Genomic DNA, 18,318 nt, shown 5'->3' with positions numbered 1-18,318 from the left:
TTAGTACCAGGGGTTAGGGTTAGTACCAGGGGTTAGGGTTAATACCAGGGGTTAGGGTTAGTACCAGGGGTTAGGGTTAGTACCAGGGGTTAGTGTTAGTACCAGGGGTTAGGGTTAGTACCAGGGGTTAGGGTTAATACCAGGGGTTAGTGTTAGTACCAGGGGTTAGGGTTAATATAAGGGGTTAGGATTAGGATTGTTTCTCCAACCTCTCCTGGTTTGTGTTCTGTTTCTGTTTTCTGTCCTGGAAGGGAATAGTAAAACTACTTAGAAAAGTATTACTAACGTTGTTGTTTCGTTAATGACACCAGAGGTTAGGGTTAGTACCAGGGGTTAGGGTTAATATCAGGGGTTAGGGTTAGTACCAGGGGTTAGGGTTAGTACCAGGGGTTAGGGTTAGTACCAGGGGTTAGGGTTAATACCAGGGGTTAGGGTTAGTACCAGGGTTTAGGGTTAGTACCAGGGCTTAGTGTTAGTACCAGGGGTTAGGGTTAATATAAGGGGTTAGGATTAGGATTGTTTCTCCAACCTCTCCTGGTTTGTGTTCTGTATCTGTTTTCTGTCCTGGAATTGAAGAGTAAAACTACTTAGAAAATTATTACTAACGTTGTTGTTTCGTTAATGACACCAGGGGTTAGGGTTAGTACCAGGGGTTAGGGTTAATATCAGGGGTTAGGGTTAATATCAGGGTTAGTACCAGGGGTTAGGGTTAGTACCAGGGGTTAGGGTTAGTACCAGGGGTTAGTGTTAGTATCAGGGGTTAGGGTTAGTACCAGGGGTTAGGGTTAGTACCAGGGGTTAGTGTTAGTGCCAGGGGTTAGGGTTAGTACCAGGGGTTAGGGTTAATATAAGGGGTTAGGATTAGGATTGTTTCTCCAACCTCTCCTGGTTTGTGTTCTGTATCTGTTTTCTGTCCTGGAAGGGAAGAGTAAAACTACTTAGAAAAGTATTACTAACGTTGTTGTTTCGTTAATGACACCAGGGGTTAGGGTTAATATCAGGGGTTAGGGTTAGTACCAGGGGTTAGGGTTAATATCAGGGGTTAGGGTTAGTACCAGGGGTTAGGGTTAGTACCAGGGGTTAGGGTTAATACCAGGGGTTAGGGTTAGTACCAGGGATTAGTGTTAGTACCAGGGGTTAGGGTTAGTACCAGGGGTTAGGGTTAGTACCAGGGGTTAGGGTTAGTACCAGGGGTTAGGATTAATATCAGGGGTTAGGGTTAGTACCAGGGGTTAGGGTTAGTACCAGGGGTTAGGGTTAGTACCAGGGGTTAGGGTTAGTACCAGGGGTTAGGGTTAATATCAGGGGTTAGGGTTAGTACCAGGGGTTAGGGTTAGTACCAGGGGTTAGGGTTAGTACCAGGGGTTAGGGTTAGTACCAGGGGTTAGTGTTAGTACCAGGGGTTAGTGTTAGGACCAGGTGTTAGTGTTAGTACCAGGGGTTAGGGTTAATATAAGGGGTTAGGATTAGGATTGTTTCTCCAACCTCTCCTGGTTTGTGTTCTGTATCTGTTTTCTGTCCTGGAAGGGAAGAGTAAAACTACTTAGAAAAGTATTACTAACGTTGTTGTTTCGTTAATGACACCAGGGGTTAGAGTTAGTACAAGGGGTTAGGGTTAGTACCAGGGGTTAGGGTTAGTACCAGGGGTTAGGGTTAGTACCAGGGGTTAGTGTTAGTATCAGGGGTTAGGGTTAGTACCAGGGGTTAGTGTTAGTACCAGGGGTTAGGGTTAGTACCAGGGGTTAGGGTTAGTACCAGGGATTAGTACCAGGGGTTAGGGTTAATACCAGGGGTTAGGGTTAGTACCAGGGGTTAGGGTTAGTACCAGGGGTTAGGGTTAATATCAGGGGTTAGGGTTAGTACCAGGGGTTAGGGTTAGTACCAGGGGTTAGGGTTAATACCAGGGGTTAGTGTTAGTACCAGGGGTTAGGGTTAGTACCAGGGGTTAGGGTTAATACCAGGGGTTAGGGTTAGTACCAGGGGTTAGGGTTAGTACCAGGGGTTAGTGTTAGTACCAGGGGTTAGGGTTAGTACCAGGGGTTAGGGTTAATATCAGGGGTTAGTGTTAGTACCAGGGGTTAGGATTAGTACCAGGGGTTAGGGTTAGTACCAGGGGTTAGTGTTAGTACCAGGGGTTAGGGTGAATATCAGGGGTTAGGGTTAATATCAGGGGTTAGGGTTAATATCAGGGATTAGGGTTAATACCAGGGGTTAGGGTTAATATCAGGGGTTAGGGTTAGTACCAGGGGTTAGGGTTAGTACCAGGGGTTAGGGTTAGTACCAGTGGTTAGGGTTAGTACCAGGGGTTAGTGTTAGTACCAGGGGTTAGGGTTAATATCAGGGGTTAGGGTTAGTACCAGGGGTTAGGGTTAGTACCAGGGGTTAGGGTTAGTATCAGGGGTTAGGGTTAGTACCTGGGGTTAGGGTTAGTACCAGGGGTTAGTGTTAGTACCAGAGGTTAGGGTTAGTACCAGGGGTTAGGGTTAGTACCAGGGGTTAGGGTTAATATCAGGGGTTAGGGTTAATACCAGGGGTTAGGGTTAGTACCAGGGGTTAGTGTTAGTACCAGGGGTTAGGGTTAGTACCAGGGGTTAGGGTTAGTATCAGGGGTTAGGGTTAGTACCAGGGGTTAGGGTTAGTACCAGGGGTTAGTGTTAGTACCAGGGGTTAGGGTTAGTACCAGGGGTTAGTGTTAATATCAGGGGTTAGGGTTAATATCAGGGATTAGGGTTAGTACCAGGGGTTAGTGTTAGTACCAGGGGTTAGTGTTAGTACCAGGGGTTAGGGTTAATATCAGGGGTTAGGGTTAGTACCAGGGGCTAGGGTTAGTACCAGGGGTTAGGGTTAATATAAGGGGTTAGGATTAGTACCAGGGGTTAGGGTTAGTACCAGGGGTTAGGGTTAGTACCAGGGGTTAGGGTTAATACCAGGGGTTAGTGTTAATACCAGGGGTTAGTGTTAGTACCAGGGGTTAGGGTTAATATAAGGGGTTAGGATTAGGATTGTTTCTCCAACCTCTCCTGGTTTGTGTTCTGTATCTGTTTTCTGTCCTGGAAGGGAAGAGTAAAACTACTTAGAAAAGTATTACTAACGTTGTTGTTTCGTTAATGACACCAGGGGTTAGGGTTAGTACCAGGGGTTAGGGTTAGTACCAGGGGTTAGTGTTAGTACCAGGGGTTAGGGTTAGTACCAGGGGTTAGGGTTAGTACCAGGGGTTAGTGTTAGTACCAGGGGTTAGGTTTAGTACCAGGGGTTAGGGTTAATATCAGGGGTTAGTGTTAGTACCAGGGGTTAGGGTTAGTACCAGGGGTTAGGCTTAGTACCAGGGGTTAGTGTTAGTATCAGGGGTTAGGGTTAATATCAGGGGTTAGGGTTAGTACCAGGGGTTAGGGTTAGTACCAGGGGTTAGGGTTAATATCAGGGGTTAGGGTTAGTACCAGGGGTTAGGGTTAGTACCAGGGGTCAGGGTTAATACCAGGGGTTAGTGTTAGTACCAGGGGTTAGGGTTAATACCAGGGGTTAGGGTTAATACCAGGGGTTAGTGTTAATATCAGGGGTTAGGGTTAATATCAGGGGTTAGGGTTAGTACCAGGGGTTAGTGTTAGTACCAGGGGTTAGTGTTAGTACCAGGGGTTAGGGTTAATATCAGGGGTTAGGGTTAGTACCAGGGGCTAGGGTTAGTACCAGGGGTTAGGGTTAATATAAGGGGTTAGGATTAGTACCAGGGGTTAGGGTTAGTACCAGGGGTTAGGGTTAGTACCAGGGGTTAGGGTTAATACCAGGGGTTAGTGTTAATACCAGGGGTTAGTGTTAGTACCAGGGGTTAGGGTTAATATAAGGGGTTAGGATTAGGATTGTTTCTCCAACCTCTCCTGGTTTGTGTTCTGTATCTGTTTTCTGTCCTGGAAGGGAAGAGTAAAACTACTTAGAAAAGTATTACTAACGTTGTTGTTTCGTTAATGACACCAGGGGTTAGGGTTAGTACCAGGGGTTAGGGTTAGTACCAGGGGTTAGTGTTAGTACCAGGGGTTAGGGTTAGTACCAGGGGTTAGGGTTAATATCAGGGGTTAGTGTTAGTACCAGGGGTTAGGGTTAGTACCAGGGGTTAGGGTTAGTACCAGGGGTTAGGTTTAGTACCAGGGGTTAGTGTTAGTATCAGGGGTTAGGGTTAATATCAGGGGTTAGGGTTAATATCAGGGGTTAGGGTTAGTACCAGGGGTTAGGGTTAGTACCAGGGGTTAGGGTTAATATCAGGGGTTAGGGTTAGTACCAGGGGTTAGGGTTAGTACCAGGGGTCAGGGTTAATACCAGGGGTTAGTGTTAGTACCAGGGGTTAGGGTTAATATCAGGGGTTAGGGTTAGTACCAGGGGTTAGTGTTAGTACCAGGGGTTAGTGTTAGTACCAGGGGTTAGGGTTAATATCAGGGGTTAGGGTTAGTACCAGGGGCTAGGGTTAGTACCAGGGGTTAGGGTTAATATAAGGGGTTAGGATTAGTACCAGGGGTTAGGGTTAGTACCAGGGGTTAGGGTTAGTACCAGGGGTTAGGGTTAATACCAGGGGTTAGTGTTAATACCAGGGGTTAGTGTTAGTACCAGGGGTTAGGGTTAATATAAGGGGTTAGGATTAGGATTGTTTCTCCAACCTCTCCTGGTTTGTGTTCTGTATCTGTTTTCTGTCCTGGAAGGGAAGAGTAAAACTACTTAGAAAAGTATTACTAACGTTGTTGTTTCGTTAATGACACCAGGGGTTAGGGTTAGTACCAGGGGTTAGGGTTAATACCAGGGGTTAGTGTTAGTACCAGGGGTTAGGGTTAGTACCAGGGGTTAGGGTTAATACCAGGGGTTAGGGTTAGTACCAGGGGTTAGGGTTAGTACCAGGGGTTAGTGTTAGTACCAGGGGTTAGGGTTAGTACCAGGGGTTAGGGTTAATATCAGGGGTTAGTGTTAGTACCAGGGGTTAGGATTAGTACCAGGGGTTAGGGTTAGTACCAGGGGTTAGTGTTAGTACCAGGGGTTAGGGTGAATATCAGGGGTTAGGGTTAATATCAGGGGTTAGGGTTAATATCAGGGATTAGGGTTAATACCAGGGGTTAGGGTTAATATCAGGGGTTAGGGTTAGTACCAGGGGTTAGGGTTAGTACCAGGGGTTAGGGTTAGTACCAGTGGTTAGGGTTAGTACCAGGGGTTAGTGTTAGTACCAGGGGTTAGGGTTAATATCAGGGGTTAGGGTTAGTACCAGGGGTTAGGGTTAGTACCAGGGGTTAGGGTTAGTATCAGGGGTTAGGGTTAGTACCTGGGGTTAGGGTTAGTACCAGGGGTTAGTGTTAGTACCAGAGGTTAGGGTTAGTACCAGGGGTTAGGGTTAGTACCAGGGGTTAGGGTTAATATCAGGGGTTAGGGTTAATACCAGGGGTTAGGGTTAGTACCAGGGGTTAGTGTTAGTACCAGGGGTTAGGGTTAGTACCAGGGGTTAGGGTTAGTATCAGGGGTTAGGGTTAGTACCAGGGGTTAGGGTTAGTACCAGGGGTTAGTGTTAGTACCAGGGGTTAGGGTTAGTACCAGGGGTTAGTGTTAATATCAGGGGTTAGGGTTAATATCAGGGATTAGGGTTAGTACCAGGGGTTAGTGTTAGTACCAGGGGTTAGTGTTAGTACCAGGGGTTAGGGTTAATATCAGGGGTTAGGGTTAGTACCAGGGGCTAGGGTTAGTACCAGGGGTTAGGGTTAATATAAGGGGTTAGGATTAGTACCAGGGGTTAGGGTTAGTACCAGGGGTTAGGGTTAGTACCAGGGGTTAGGGTTAATACCAGGGGTTAGTGTTAATACCAGGGGTTAGTGTTAGTACCAGGGGTTAGGGTTAATATAAGGGGTTAGGATTAGGATTGTTTCTCCAACCTCTCCTGGTTTGTGTTCTGTATCTGTTTTCTGTCCTGGAAGGGAAGAGTAAAACTACTTAGAAAAGTATTACTAACGTTGTTGTTTCGTTAATGACACCAGGGGTTAGGGTTAGTACCAGGGGTTAGGGTTAGTACCAGGGGTTAGTGTTAGTACCAGGGGTTAGGGTTAGTACCAGGGGTTAGGGTTAGTACCAGGGGTTAGTGTTAGTACCAGGGGTTAGGTTTAGTACCAGGGGTTAGGGTTAATATCAGGGGTTAGTGTTAGTACCAGGGGTTAGGGTTAGTACCAGGGGTTAGGCTTAGTACCAGGGGTTAGTGTTAGTATCAGGGGTTAGGGTTAATATCAGGGGTTAGGGTTAGTACCAGGGGTTAGGGTTAGTACCAGGGGTTAGGGTTAATATCAGGGGTTAGGGTTAGTACCAGGGGTTAGGGTTAGTACCAGGGGTCAGGGTTAATACCAGGGGTTAGTGTTAGTACCAGGGGTTAGGGTTAATACCAGGGGTTAGGGTTAATACCAGGGGTTAGTGTTAATATCAGGGGTTAGGGTTAATATCAGGGGTTAGGGTTAGTACCAGGGGTTAGTGTTAGTACCAGGGGTTAGTGTTAGTACCAGGGGTTAGGGTTAATATCAGGGGTTAGGGTTAGTACCAGGGGCTAGGGTTAGTACCAGGGGTTAGGGTTAATATAAGGGGTTAGGATTAGTACCAGGGGTTAGGGTTAGTACCAGGGGTTAGGGTTAGTACCAGGGGTTAGGGTTAATACCAGGGGTTAGTGTTAATACCAGGGGTTAGTGTTAGTACCAGGGGTTAGGGTTAATATAAGGGGTTAGGATTAGGATTGTTTCTCCAACCTCTCCTGGTTTGTGTTCTGTATCTGTTTTCTGTCCTGGAAGGGAAGAGTAAAACTACTTAGAAAAGTATTACTAACGTTGTTGTTTCGTTAATGACACCAGGGGTTAGGGTTAGTACCAGGGGTTAGGGTTAGTACCAGGGGTTAGTGTTAGTACCAGGGGTTAGGGTTAGTACCAGGGGTTAGGGTTAATATCAGGGGTTAGTGTTAGTACCAGGGGTTAGGGTTAGTACCAGGGGTTAGGGTTAGTACCAGGGGTTAGGTTTAGTACCAGGGGTTAGTGTTAGTATCAGGGGTTAGGGTTAATATCAGGGGTTAGGGTTAATATCAGGGGTTAGGGTTAGTACCAGGGGTTAGGGTTAGTACCAGGGGTTAGGGTTAATATCAGGGGTTAGGGTTAGTACCAGGGGTTAGGGTTAGTACCAGGGGTCAGGGTTAATACCAGGGGTTAGTGTTAGTACCAGGGGTTAGGGTTAATATCAGGGGTTAGGGTTAGTACCAGGGGTTAGTGTTAGTACCAGGGGTTAGTGTTAGTACCAGGGGTTAGGGTTAATATCAGGGGTTAGGGTTAGTACCAGGGGCTAGGGTTAGTACCAGGGGTTAGGGTTAATATAAGGGGTTAGGATTAGTACCAGGGGTTAGGGTTAGTACCAGGGGTTAGGGTTAGTACCAGGGGTTAGGGTTAATACCAGGGGTTAGTGTTAATACCAGGGGTTAGTGTTAGTACCAGGGGTTAGGGTTAATATAAGGGGTTAGGATTAGGATTGTTTCTCCAACCTCTCCTGGTTTGTGTTCTGTATCTGTTTTCTGTCCTGGAAGGGAAGAGTAAAACTACTTAGAAAAGTATTACTAACGTTGTTGTTTCGTTAATGACACCAGGGGTTAGGGTTAGTACCAGGGGTTAGGGTTAGTACCAGGGGTTAGTGTTAGTACCAGGGGTTAGGGTTAGTACCAGGGGTTAGGGTTAATATCAGGGGTTAGTGTTAGTACCAGGGGTTAGGGTTAGTACCAGGGGTTAGGGTTAGTACCAGGGGTTAGGTTTAGTACCAGGGGTTAGTGTTAGTATCAGGGGTTAGGGTTAATATCAGGGGTTAGGGTTAATATCAGGGGTTAGGGTTAGTACCAGGGGTTAGGGTTAGTACCAGGGGTTAGGGTTAATATCAGGGGTTAGGGTTAGTACCAGGGGTTAGGGTTAGTACCAGGGGTCAGGGTTAATACCAGGGGTTAGTGTTAGTACCAGGGGTTAGGGTTAATACCAGGGGTTAGGGTTAATACCAGGGGTTAGTGTTAATATCAGGGGTTAGGGTTAATATCAGGGGTTAGGGTTAGTACCAGGGGTTAGTGTTAGTACCAGGGGTTAGTGTTAGTACCAGGGGTTAGGGTTAATATCAGGGGTTAGGGTTAGTACCAGGGGCTAGGGTTAGTACCAGGGGTTAGGGTTAATATAAGGGGTTAGGATTAGTACCAGGGGTTAGGGTTAGTACCAGGGGTTAGGGTTAGTACCAGGGGTTAGGGTTAATACCAGGGGTTAGTGTTAATACCAGGGGTTAGTGTTAGTACCAGGGGTTAGGGTTAATATAAGGGGTTAGGATTAGGATTGTTTCTCCAACCTCTCCTGGTTTGTGTTCTGTATCTGTTTTCTGTCCTGGAAGGGAAGAGTAAAACTACTTAGAAAAGTATTACTAACGTTGTTGTTTCGTTAATGACACCAGGGGTTAGGGTTAGTACCAGGGGTTAGGGTTAGTACCAGGGGTTAGTGTTAGTACCAGGGGTTAGGGTTAGTACCAGGGGTTAGGGTTAGTACCAGGGGTTAGTGTTAGTACCAGGGGTTAGGTTTAGTACCAGGGGTTAGGGTTAATATCAGGGGTTAGTGTTAGTACCAGGGGTTAGGGTTAGTACCAGGGGTTAGGGTTAGTACCAGGGGTTAGGTTTAGTACCAGGGGTTAGTGTTAGTATCAGGGGTTAGGGTTAATATCAGGGGTTAGGGTTAATATCAGGGGTTAGGGTTAGTACCAGGGGTTAGGGTTAGTACCAGGGGTTAGGGTTAATATCAGGGGTTAGGGTTAGTACCAGGGGTTAGGGTTAGTACCAGGGGTCAGGGTTAATACCAGGGGTTAGTGTTAGTACCAGGGGTTAGGGTTAATACCAGGGGTTAGGGTTAATACCAGGGGTTAGGGTTAGTACCAGGGGTTAGGGTTAGTACCAGGGGTTAGTGTTAGTACCAGGGGTTAGGGTTAGTACCAGGGGTTAGGGTTAATACCAGGGGTTAGGGTTAATATAAGGGGTTAGGATTAGGATTGTTTCTCCAACCTCTCCTGGTTTGTGTTCTGTATCTGTTTTTCTGTCCTGGAAGGGAAGAGTAAAACTACTTAGAAAAGTATTACTAACGTTGTTGTTTCGTTAATGACACCAGAGGTTAGGGTTAGTACCAGGGGTTAGGGTTAGTACCAGGGGTTAGGGTTAATATCAGGGGTTAGGGTTAATATCAGGGGTTAGGGTTAATATCAGGGGTTAGGGTTAGTACCAGGGGTTAGGGTTAGTACCAGGGGTTAGGGTTAGTATCAGGGGTTAGGGTTAATATCAGGGGTTAGGGTTAATATCAGGGGTTAGGGTTAGTACCAGGGGTTAGGGTTAGTACCAGGGGTTAGGGTTAATATCAGGGGTTAGGGTTAGTACCAGGGGTTAGGGTTAGTACCAGGGGTCAGGGTTAATACCAGGGGTTAGTGTTAGTACCAGGGGTTAGGGTTAATACCAGGGGTTAGGGTTAATACCAGGGGTTAGTGTTAATATCAGGGGTTAGGGTTAATATCAGGGGTTAGGGTTAGTACCAGGGGTTAGTGTTAGTACCAGGGGTTAGTTTTAGTACCAGGGGTTAGGGTTAATATCAGGGGTTAGGGTTAGTACCAGGGGCTAGGGTTAGTACCAGGGGTTAGGGTTAATATAAGGGGTTAGGATTAGTACCAGGGGTTAGGGTTAGTACCAGGGGTTAGGGTTAGTACCAGGGGTTAGGGTTAATACCAGGGGTTAGTGTTAATACCAGGGGTTAGTGTTAGTACCAGGGGTTAGGGTTAATATAAGGGGTTAGGATTAGGATTGTTTCTCCAACCTCTCCTGGTTTGTGTTCTGTATCTGTTTTCTGTCCTGGAAGGGAAGAGTAAAACTACTTAGAAAAGTATTACTAACGTTGTTGTTTCGTTAATGACACCAGGGGTTAGGGTTAGTACCAGGGGTTAGGGTTAGTACCAGGGGTTAGTGTTAGTACCAGGGGTTAGGGTTAGTACCAGGGGTTAGGGTTAGTACCAGGGGTTAGTGTTAGTACCAGGGGTTAGGTTTAGTACCAGGGGTTAGGGTTAATATCAGGGGTTAGTGTTAGTACCAGGGGTTAGGGTTAGTACCAGGGGTTAGGGTTAGTACCAGGGGTTAGGTTTAGTACCAGGGGTTAGTGTTAGTATCAGGGGTTAGGGTTAATATCAGGGGTTAGGGTTAATATCAGGGGTTAGGGTTAGTACCAGGGGTTAGGGTTAGTACCAGGGGTTAGGGTTAATATCAGGGGTTAGGGTTAGTACCAGGGGTTAGGGTTAGTACCAGGGGTCAGGGTTAATACCAGGGGTTAGTGTTAGTACCAGGGGTTAGGGTTAATACCAGGGGTTAGGGTTAATACCAGGGGTTAGGGTTAGTACCAGGGGTTAGGGTTAGTACCAGGGGTTAGTGTTAGTACCAGGGGTTAGGGTTAGTACCAGGGGTTAGGGTTAATACCAGGGGTTAGGGTTAATATAAGGGGTTAGGATTAGGATTGTTTCTCCAACCTCTCCTGGTTTGTGTTCTGTATCTGTTTTCTGTCCTGGAAGGGAAGAGTAAAACTACTTAGAAAAGTATTACTAACGTTGTTGTTTCGTTAATGACACCAGAGGTTAGGGTTAGTACCAGGGGTTAGGGTTAGTACCAGGGGTTAGGGTTAATATCAGGGGTTAGGGTTAATATCAGGGGTTAGGGTTAATATCAGGGGTTAGGGTTAGTACCAGGGGTTAGGGTTAGTACCAGGGGTTAGGGTTAGTACCAGGGGTTAGGGTTAGTACCAGGGGTTAGGGTTAATATCAGGGGTTAGGGTTAGTACAAGGGGTTAGGGTTAGTACCAGGGGTTAGGGTTAATACCAGGGGTTAGGGTTAGTACCAGGGGTTAGGGTTAGTACCAGGGGTTAGTGTTAGTACCAGGGGTTAGGGTTAATATAAGGGGTTAGGATTAGGATTGTTTCTCCAACCTCTCCTGGTTTGTGTTCTGTATCTGTTTTCTGTCCTGGAAGTGAAGAGTAAAACTACTTAGAAAATTATTACTAACGTTGTTGTTTCGTTAATGACACCAGGGGTTAGGGTTAGTACCAGGGGTTAGGGTTAATATCAGGGGTTAGGGTTAATATCAGGGGTTAGGGTTAGTACCAGGGGTTAGGGTTAGTACCAGGGGTTAGTGTTAGTACCAGGGGTTAGGGTTAATATCAGGGGTTAGGGTTAGTACCAGGGGTTAGGTTTAGTACCAGGGGTTAGGGTTAGTACCAGGGGTTAGGGTTAGTACCAGGGGTTAGGGTTAATATCAGGGGTTAGTGTTAGTACCAGGGGTTAGGATTAGTACCAGGGGTTAGGGTTAGTACCAGGGGTTAGTGTTAGTACCAGGGGTTAGGGTGAATATCAGGGGTTAGGGTTAATATCAGGGGTTAGGGTTAATATCAGGGGTTAGGGTTAATACCAGGGGTTAGGGTTAATATCAGGGGTTAGGGTTAGTACCAGGGGTTAGGGTTAGTACCAGGGGTTAGGGTTAGTACCAGGGGTTAGGGTTAGTACCAGGGGTTAGTGTTAGTACCAGGGGTTAGGGTTAATATAAGGGGTTAGGATTAGGATTGTTTCTCCAACCTCTTCTGGTTTGTGTTCTGTATCTGTTTTCTGTCCTGGAAGTGAAGAGTAAAACTACTTAGAAAATTATTACTAACGTTGTTGTTTCGTTAATGACACCAGGGGTTAGGGTTAGTACCAGGGGTTAGGGTTAATATCAGGGGTTAGGGTTAATATCAGGGGTTAGGGTTAGTACCAGGGGTTAGGGTTAGTACCAGGGGTTAGTGTTAGTACCAGGGGTTAGGGTTAATATCAGGGGTTAGGGTTAGTACCAGGGGTTAGGTTTAGTACCAGGGGTTAGGGTTAGTACCAGGGGTTAGGGTTAGTACCAGGGGTTAGGGTTAATATCAGGGGTTAGTGTTAGTACCAGGGGTTAGGATTAGTACCAGGGGTTAGGGTTAGTACCAGGGGTTAGTGTTAGTACCAGGGGTTAGGGTGAATATCAGGGGTTAGGGTTAATATCAGGGGTTAGGGTTAATATCAGGGGTTAGGGTTAATACCAGGGGTTAGGGTTAATATCAGGGGTTAGGGTTAGTACCAGGGGTTAGGGTTAGTACCAGGGGTTAGGGTTAGTACCAGGGGTTAGGGTTAGTACCAGGGGTTAGGGTTAGTACCAGTGGTTAGGGTTAGTACCAGGGGTTAGTGTTAGTACCAGGGGTTAGGGTTAATATCAGGGGTTAGGGTTAGTACCAGGGGTTAGGGTTAGTACCAGGGGTTAGGGTTAGTACCAGGGGTTAGGGTTAGTACCAGGGGTTAGGGTTAGTACCAGGGGTTAGGGTTAATATCAGGGGTTAGGTTTAATATCAGGGGTTAGGGTTAGTACCAGGGGTTAGGGTTAATATCAGGGGTTAGGGTTAATACCAGGGGTTAGGATTAGGATTGTTTCTCCAACCTCTCCAGGTTTGTGTTCTGTATCTGTTTTCTGTCCTGGAAGGGAAGAGTAAAACTACTTAGAAAATTATTACTAACGTTGTTGTTTCGTTAATGACATTGTATGTTTGACTAATAAAGTTTATGACTAATACAGTTTTTATCTTTTAAAAAAGAGGCTGCGTGACGTAGTCGGCTGGGGTTCGTCGTCGCTTGAGCAACAACAGGACCCTCTGCACATTCTCGGTGTGCAGCCGATGTCAGGGGGCATCGACCTACTCCTGGCCATGGAGAGACCAGAGGGGGAAGGAGAGGGTGGAGGCTACCTAACCTCACAGGAGCTGATCCTCAGGATGGGGGAGGCGGGGTGGAGAGGGGAAGGGAGAGGACAGGGAGGGGAGTCGGCTACAGGAGGCCAGAGAGGGCAGCTCCAGGGTGTCCTGGCTGGGGCGGAGGTACTGGCACCAGCCTGCTCGGGGGAGCTTGACTGCGGGGACAGAGTGTGTGAGCAGGCCCTGGTGGTGGAGGGTGGAGCGATGGTCACCTACAGCACCCCGACAGTCGGCTTCATCACCCCACGATACAGCCGCATGGAGACGTGCACCTGCCCAGGTCAGTACACACACAGCATATTTTCATAATTTGATCATTTCATCTCTCCCCCTGCTATATCTTTCTAACCCACACTTTGTCCTTTATCCTCCCTCTATTATGTCTCTCTTTACCCCCCCCCTCCTAGGAGGTACCTGTCCCAACCCCGTAGAGGAGCAGTGTGAGGGACAATCCTGTCCAATAGACATGCAGTGTGTTCGTTCCAGCCCCACAGCGCCCTCTGTCTGCCAGTGTCTGCCTGACAGGATGGACCAGTGTGCAGGTGATAATATTGTTTATATGAAGGGATTGGAAGGAGGAAGCCCTCCCCTACCCTCCTGTAGGTTTTAACTCCAACCCTGTTCCTGGAAAGAGACCCTCCTGTAGGTTTTAACTCCAACCCTGTTCCTGGAGATCTACTCTCCTGTAGGTTTTAACTCCAACCCTGTTCCTGGAGATCTACTCTCCTGTAGGTTTTAACTCCAACCCTGTTCCTGGAGATCTACCCTCCTGTAGGTTTTAACTCCAACCCTGTTCCTGGAGAGAGACCCTCCTGTAGGTTTTAACTCCAACCCCGTTCCTGGAGAGAGACCCTCCTGTAGGTTTTAACTCCAACCCCGTTCCTGGAGAGAGACCCTCCTGTAGGTTTTAACTCCAGGTTTTAACTCCATCCATGTTCCTGGAGAGAGACCCTCCTGTAGGTTTTAACTCCAACCCCGTTCCTGGAGAGAGACCCTCCTGTAGGTTTTAACTCCAGGTTTTAACTCCATCCATGTTCCTGGAGAGAGACCCTCCTGTAGGTTTTAACTCCAACCCCGTTCCTGGAGAGAGACCCTCCTGTAGGTTTTAACTCCAATCTCTATTGCACTCCACACAGCCCTTTCCCACCTGGACAAAAGGAACGCCTACTTGGCCAGTTCCCAGGAGTATAAAGTGTTAACTATTGACTTTGTGATATTGTGATGTGAGTTTCAACTTTGAATCACGATGCATTTGCTCTGGGCTCTATTTTTTTGGACTGGCGTTATGCCAGCGCAATTGTCAAACGCACACTCGTTTGCAATTTCAACCTGTTAAAGTCGGCGCTATGCTATTTTCTGACCCGTGTGCCCAGATTTGTAAGTTAACTGTCATATATGAGCTTTCTTGTGCTGAGGTGGGAAGGGCGGAAATATCTGAGATGTGTCCTTGAAAACATGCGTCAATTTCAGGCAGCGGATATTTTAGCTGTAATGTGGTTATGATCCTGAAACATGATCCGTTATAGGTTACATTTTTTATTTTATTTAATCTTTATTTAATAACTAGGCTATTCAGTTTAACAACAAATTATTATTTACAATGACAGCCTACACCGGCCAAACCCGGAACGACGCTGAGCCAATTGTGCACCGCCTTATGGGACTCCTAGTGATGGCCGGTTGTGATACAGCCTGGGTACATAAAATAATTGGAGTTTGTTTGTGCAGAGTCTCAATTTGGTGTTTGGCCCATTTTGTGAATTCTTGTTTGGCCCCAGACCATAAAGGGCTGTCTCTCCATAAAGGGCTGTCTCTGTCTCTCTCTCTCTCTCTCTTTCATGTGTTAACATTGCCAAAGCAAGTGGGGTAGATAATATACAAAAGTGAAATAAACAATAAAAAATTAACAGTAAACATTATACATACAGAAGTTTCAAAACAATAAAGACATTACAAATGTCATATTATATATATATATATATATATACATATATACAGTGTTGTAACAATGTACAAATGGTTAAAGTACACAAGGGAAAATAAATAAGCATAAATAAGATTGTATTTACAATGGTGTTTGTTCTTCACTGGTTGCCCTTTTCTCGTGGCAACAGGTCACAAATCTTGCTGCTGTGATGGCACACTGTGGAATTTCACCCAGTCGATATGGGAGTTTATCAAAATTGGATTTGTTTTCGAATTCTTTGTGGATCTGTGTAATCTGAGGGAAATATGTCTCTCTAATATGGTCATACATTGGGCAGGAGGTTAGGAAGTGCAGCTCAGTTTCCACCTCATTTTGTGGGCAGTGAGCACATAGCCTGTCTTCTCTTGAAAACCAGGTCTGCCTACGGCGGCCTTTCTCAATAGCAAGGCTATGCTCACTGAGTCTGTACAGAGTCAAAGCTTTCCTTAAGTTTGGGTCAGTCACAGTGGTCAGGTATTCTGCCACTGTGCACTTTCTGTTTAGGGCCAAATAGCATTCTTGTTTGGTTTGTTTTTTTGTTAATTGTTTCCAATGTGTCAAGTAATTATCTTTTAGTTTTCTCATGATTTGGTTGCCAAGAGTGTGCAAAGCTGTCATCAAATCTCAAATATAAAATATATTTGAATTGGTTAACACTTCTTTGGTTACTACCTGATTCCATATGTGTTATTTCATAGTTTTGATGTCTTCACTATTATTCTACAATTTTTCAAATAGAAAAAATAAAGAAAAACCCTTGAATGAGTAGATGTGTGTCAAAACTTTTGACTGGTACTGTATATGTTGAAGAGGGTGGGGCTTAAGCTGCATCCCTGTCTCACCCCACGGTGGAAAGAAATGTGTATTTTTTTGCCAATTTTAACCCTTGTTGTTTATCTACATGGATTTAATAATAATGTTGTATGTTTTTCCCCTAACACCACTTTCCATCAATTTGTATAGCGGACCCTCACTTTATATTGAGTCAAAAGCCTTTTTTGAAATCAACAAAGCATGAGAAGACTTTGCCTTTGTTTTGGTTGGTTTGTTTGTTAATTAGGGTGTGCAAGGTGAATACGTGGTCTGTCGTACGGTAATTTGGTTAAAAGCACATTTGACATTTGCTCAGTACATTGAGTTCACTGAGGAAATGTACGAGTTTGTGGTTAATGGGTTGCTGTTGACATATATCCCACGGTAGTTATTGGGATCAAATCTTTCTCTCTTTCACTCTCTCTCTCTCTCTCCTTCTTTCTCTCCTTCTTTCTTTATTTCTTTCTTTTCTTTCTCTCTCTCTCTCACTCCTTCTTTCTCTCCTTCTTTCTCTCTCTCTCTCTTTCTCTCTCTCTCTCTCTCTCTCCTTCTTTCTCTCCTTCTTTCTCTCTCTCTCTCTCTCTCTCTGTCTCTCTCTCTCTCTCTCCTTCTTTCTCTCTCTCTGTCTCTCTCTCTCTATCTCTCTCTCTCTCTGTCTGTCTCTCTGTGTAGGCCAGACGTCTCTGAGTTTCTCAGGTAATAGCTATATAAAGTACAGGGTGAAAGAAGGAGGCCAGGGAGGAGGAGGAGAGATGAGACTGGGTCTAAGCATCAGAACATTACAGAGTAGAGGAGTCATCATGTACACACGGGCCAACCCCTGCACCATGCTGAAGGTACACACGCGCACACAGACACGCATGCACAGACACACACACACACACACAGAAACGCACGCACACACACACACACACACACACAGAGACGCACACACACGCACACACACGCACACACGCAGAAACGCGCACACACACACACACACAGAAACGCACGCACGCACACAGGCACTCGCACGCACACACACACACACACACACACACACAGACGCACGCACAGACACGCACACACACACACACACACTCAGAAACGTACGCACGCACACACAGACACACACACACACACACAGACACCCTCCTCTAATGTAATCTCCCCTCCAGATCGAAAGTGGTCGTCTGTGGTTCCAGCTGGACTGTGACAACACGCTGGGCATCATGGGTATCTCCGGCAGACCAATCAACGATGGGCGCTGGCATGCCGTGACGTTAGAACTCACCAGCAACTATACCCTCCTCTCATTAGACGACAGCTATGTGGAACGCCGTAGGGCCGCCGGAGCGCCGGTCCGACTCTGGCCCCTCGCTCCCGATCCGTCCTTCTTCTTCGGTGCCCAAGTCAGACCTCCAACTTCCAATCCCGGGGAGAGGGGACCGGGTCCCGGGGAGAGGGGAATGAGGGGTCCGCCCCGGGCCGAGGATGGGTTTCAGGGGTGTCTGAGGTCGCTGGTGCTGAATAGTAACGAGCTACCTCTCCAGAACAAGAGGAGTCGCTATGCAGAGATAGCTGGCCTTAGTGAGGTGAAGCTCGGCTGTGTACTCTACCCTGACCCCTGTGTGACCCAGCCCTGTCTCAATGGAGGAACCTGTAAACAACTGCCCTCTGGTGGTGAGGACTCTCTGTGTGTGTGTGTGTCTGTCTGTCTGTCTGTCTGTCTGTCTGTCTGTCTGTCTGTCTGCCTGCCTGTCTGCCTGCCTGTCTCTCCCCTGTCAGGTGCAGGCTGTAGTTGATCATGTCTCTCCCCTGTCAGGTTTCAGCTGTAGTTGATCCTGTCTCTCACCTGTCAGGTTTCAGGTGTAGTTGATCCTGTCTCTCCCCTGTCAGGTCTCAGGTGTAGTTGATCCTGTCTCTCCCCTGTCAGGTCTCAGGTGTAGTTGATCCTGTCTCTACCCTGTCAGGTCAAATCAAATCAAATCAAATCAAATTTTATTTGTCACATACACATGGTTAGCAGATGTTAATGCGAGTGTAGCGAAATGCTTGTGCTTCTAGTTCCGACAATGCAGTAATAACCAACAAGTAATCTAACTAACAATTCCAAAACTACTGTCTTGTACACAGTGTGAGGGGATAAAGAATATGTACATAAGGATATATGAATGAGTGATGGTACAGAGCAGCATAGGCAGATACAGTAGATTGTATCGAGTACAGTATATACATATGAGATGAGTATGTAAACAAAGTGGCATAGTTAAAGTGGCTAGTGATACATGTATTACATAAGGATACAGTCGATGATATAGAGTACAGTATATACGTATGCCTATGAGATGAATAATGTAGGGTAAGTAACATTATATAAGGTAGCATTGTTTAAAGTGGCTAGTGATATATTTACATCATTTCCCATCAATTCCCATTATTAAAGTGGCTGGAGTTGAGTCAGTGTCAGTGTGTTGGCAGCAGCCACTCAATGTTAGTGGTGGCTGTTTAACAGTCTGATAGCCTTGAGATAGAAGCTGTTTTTCAGTCTCTCGGTCCCAGCTTTGATGCACCTGTACTGACCTCGCCTTCTGGATGATAGCGGGGTGAACAGGCAGTGGCTCGGGTGGTTGATGTCCTTGATGATCTTTATGGCCTTCCTGTGACATCGGGTGGTGTAGGTGTCCTGGAGGGCAGGTAGTTTGCCCCCGGTGATGCGTTGTGCAGACCTC

The 18,318-nt window shown here is 46.4% G+C and overlaps 1 protein-coding gene across 1 annotated transcript in view; it reads left to right on the top strand.

Moving 5' to 3' along the window:
* Positions 1-18,318, top strand: part of LOC139388244 (protocadherin Fat 3) — a 334,570-nt gene that overhangs the window by 285,186 nt on the left and 31,066 nt on the right. The window contains exons 59-62 of the mRNA XM_071134792.1: positions 12,673-13,108; positions 13,236-13,370; positions 16,280-16,443; positions 16,765-17,269. Coding sequence (XP_070990893.1) covers positions 12,673-13,108; positions 13,236-13,370; positions 16,280-16,443; positions 16,765-17,269 — 1,240 coding nt within the window. The remainder of the gene's footprint in view (positions 1-12,672; positions 13,109-13,235; positions 13,371-16,279; positions 16,444-16,764; positions 17,270-18,318) is intronic.

This window comes from Oncorhynchus clarkii, chromosome 29 (genome assembly GCF_045791955.1).
Source record: "Oncorhynchus clarkii lewisi isolate Uvic-CL-2024 chromosome 29, UVic_Ocla_1.0, whole genome shotgun sequence".
NCBI classification, from domain to species: Eukaryota; Metazoa; Chordata; class Actinopteri; order Salmoniformes; family Salmonidae; genus Oncorhynchus; species Oncorhynchus clarkii.
This window is presented reverse-complemented; position numbering and strand designations above follow the sequence as displayed.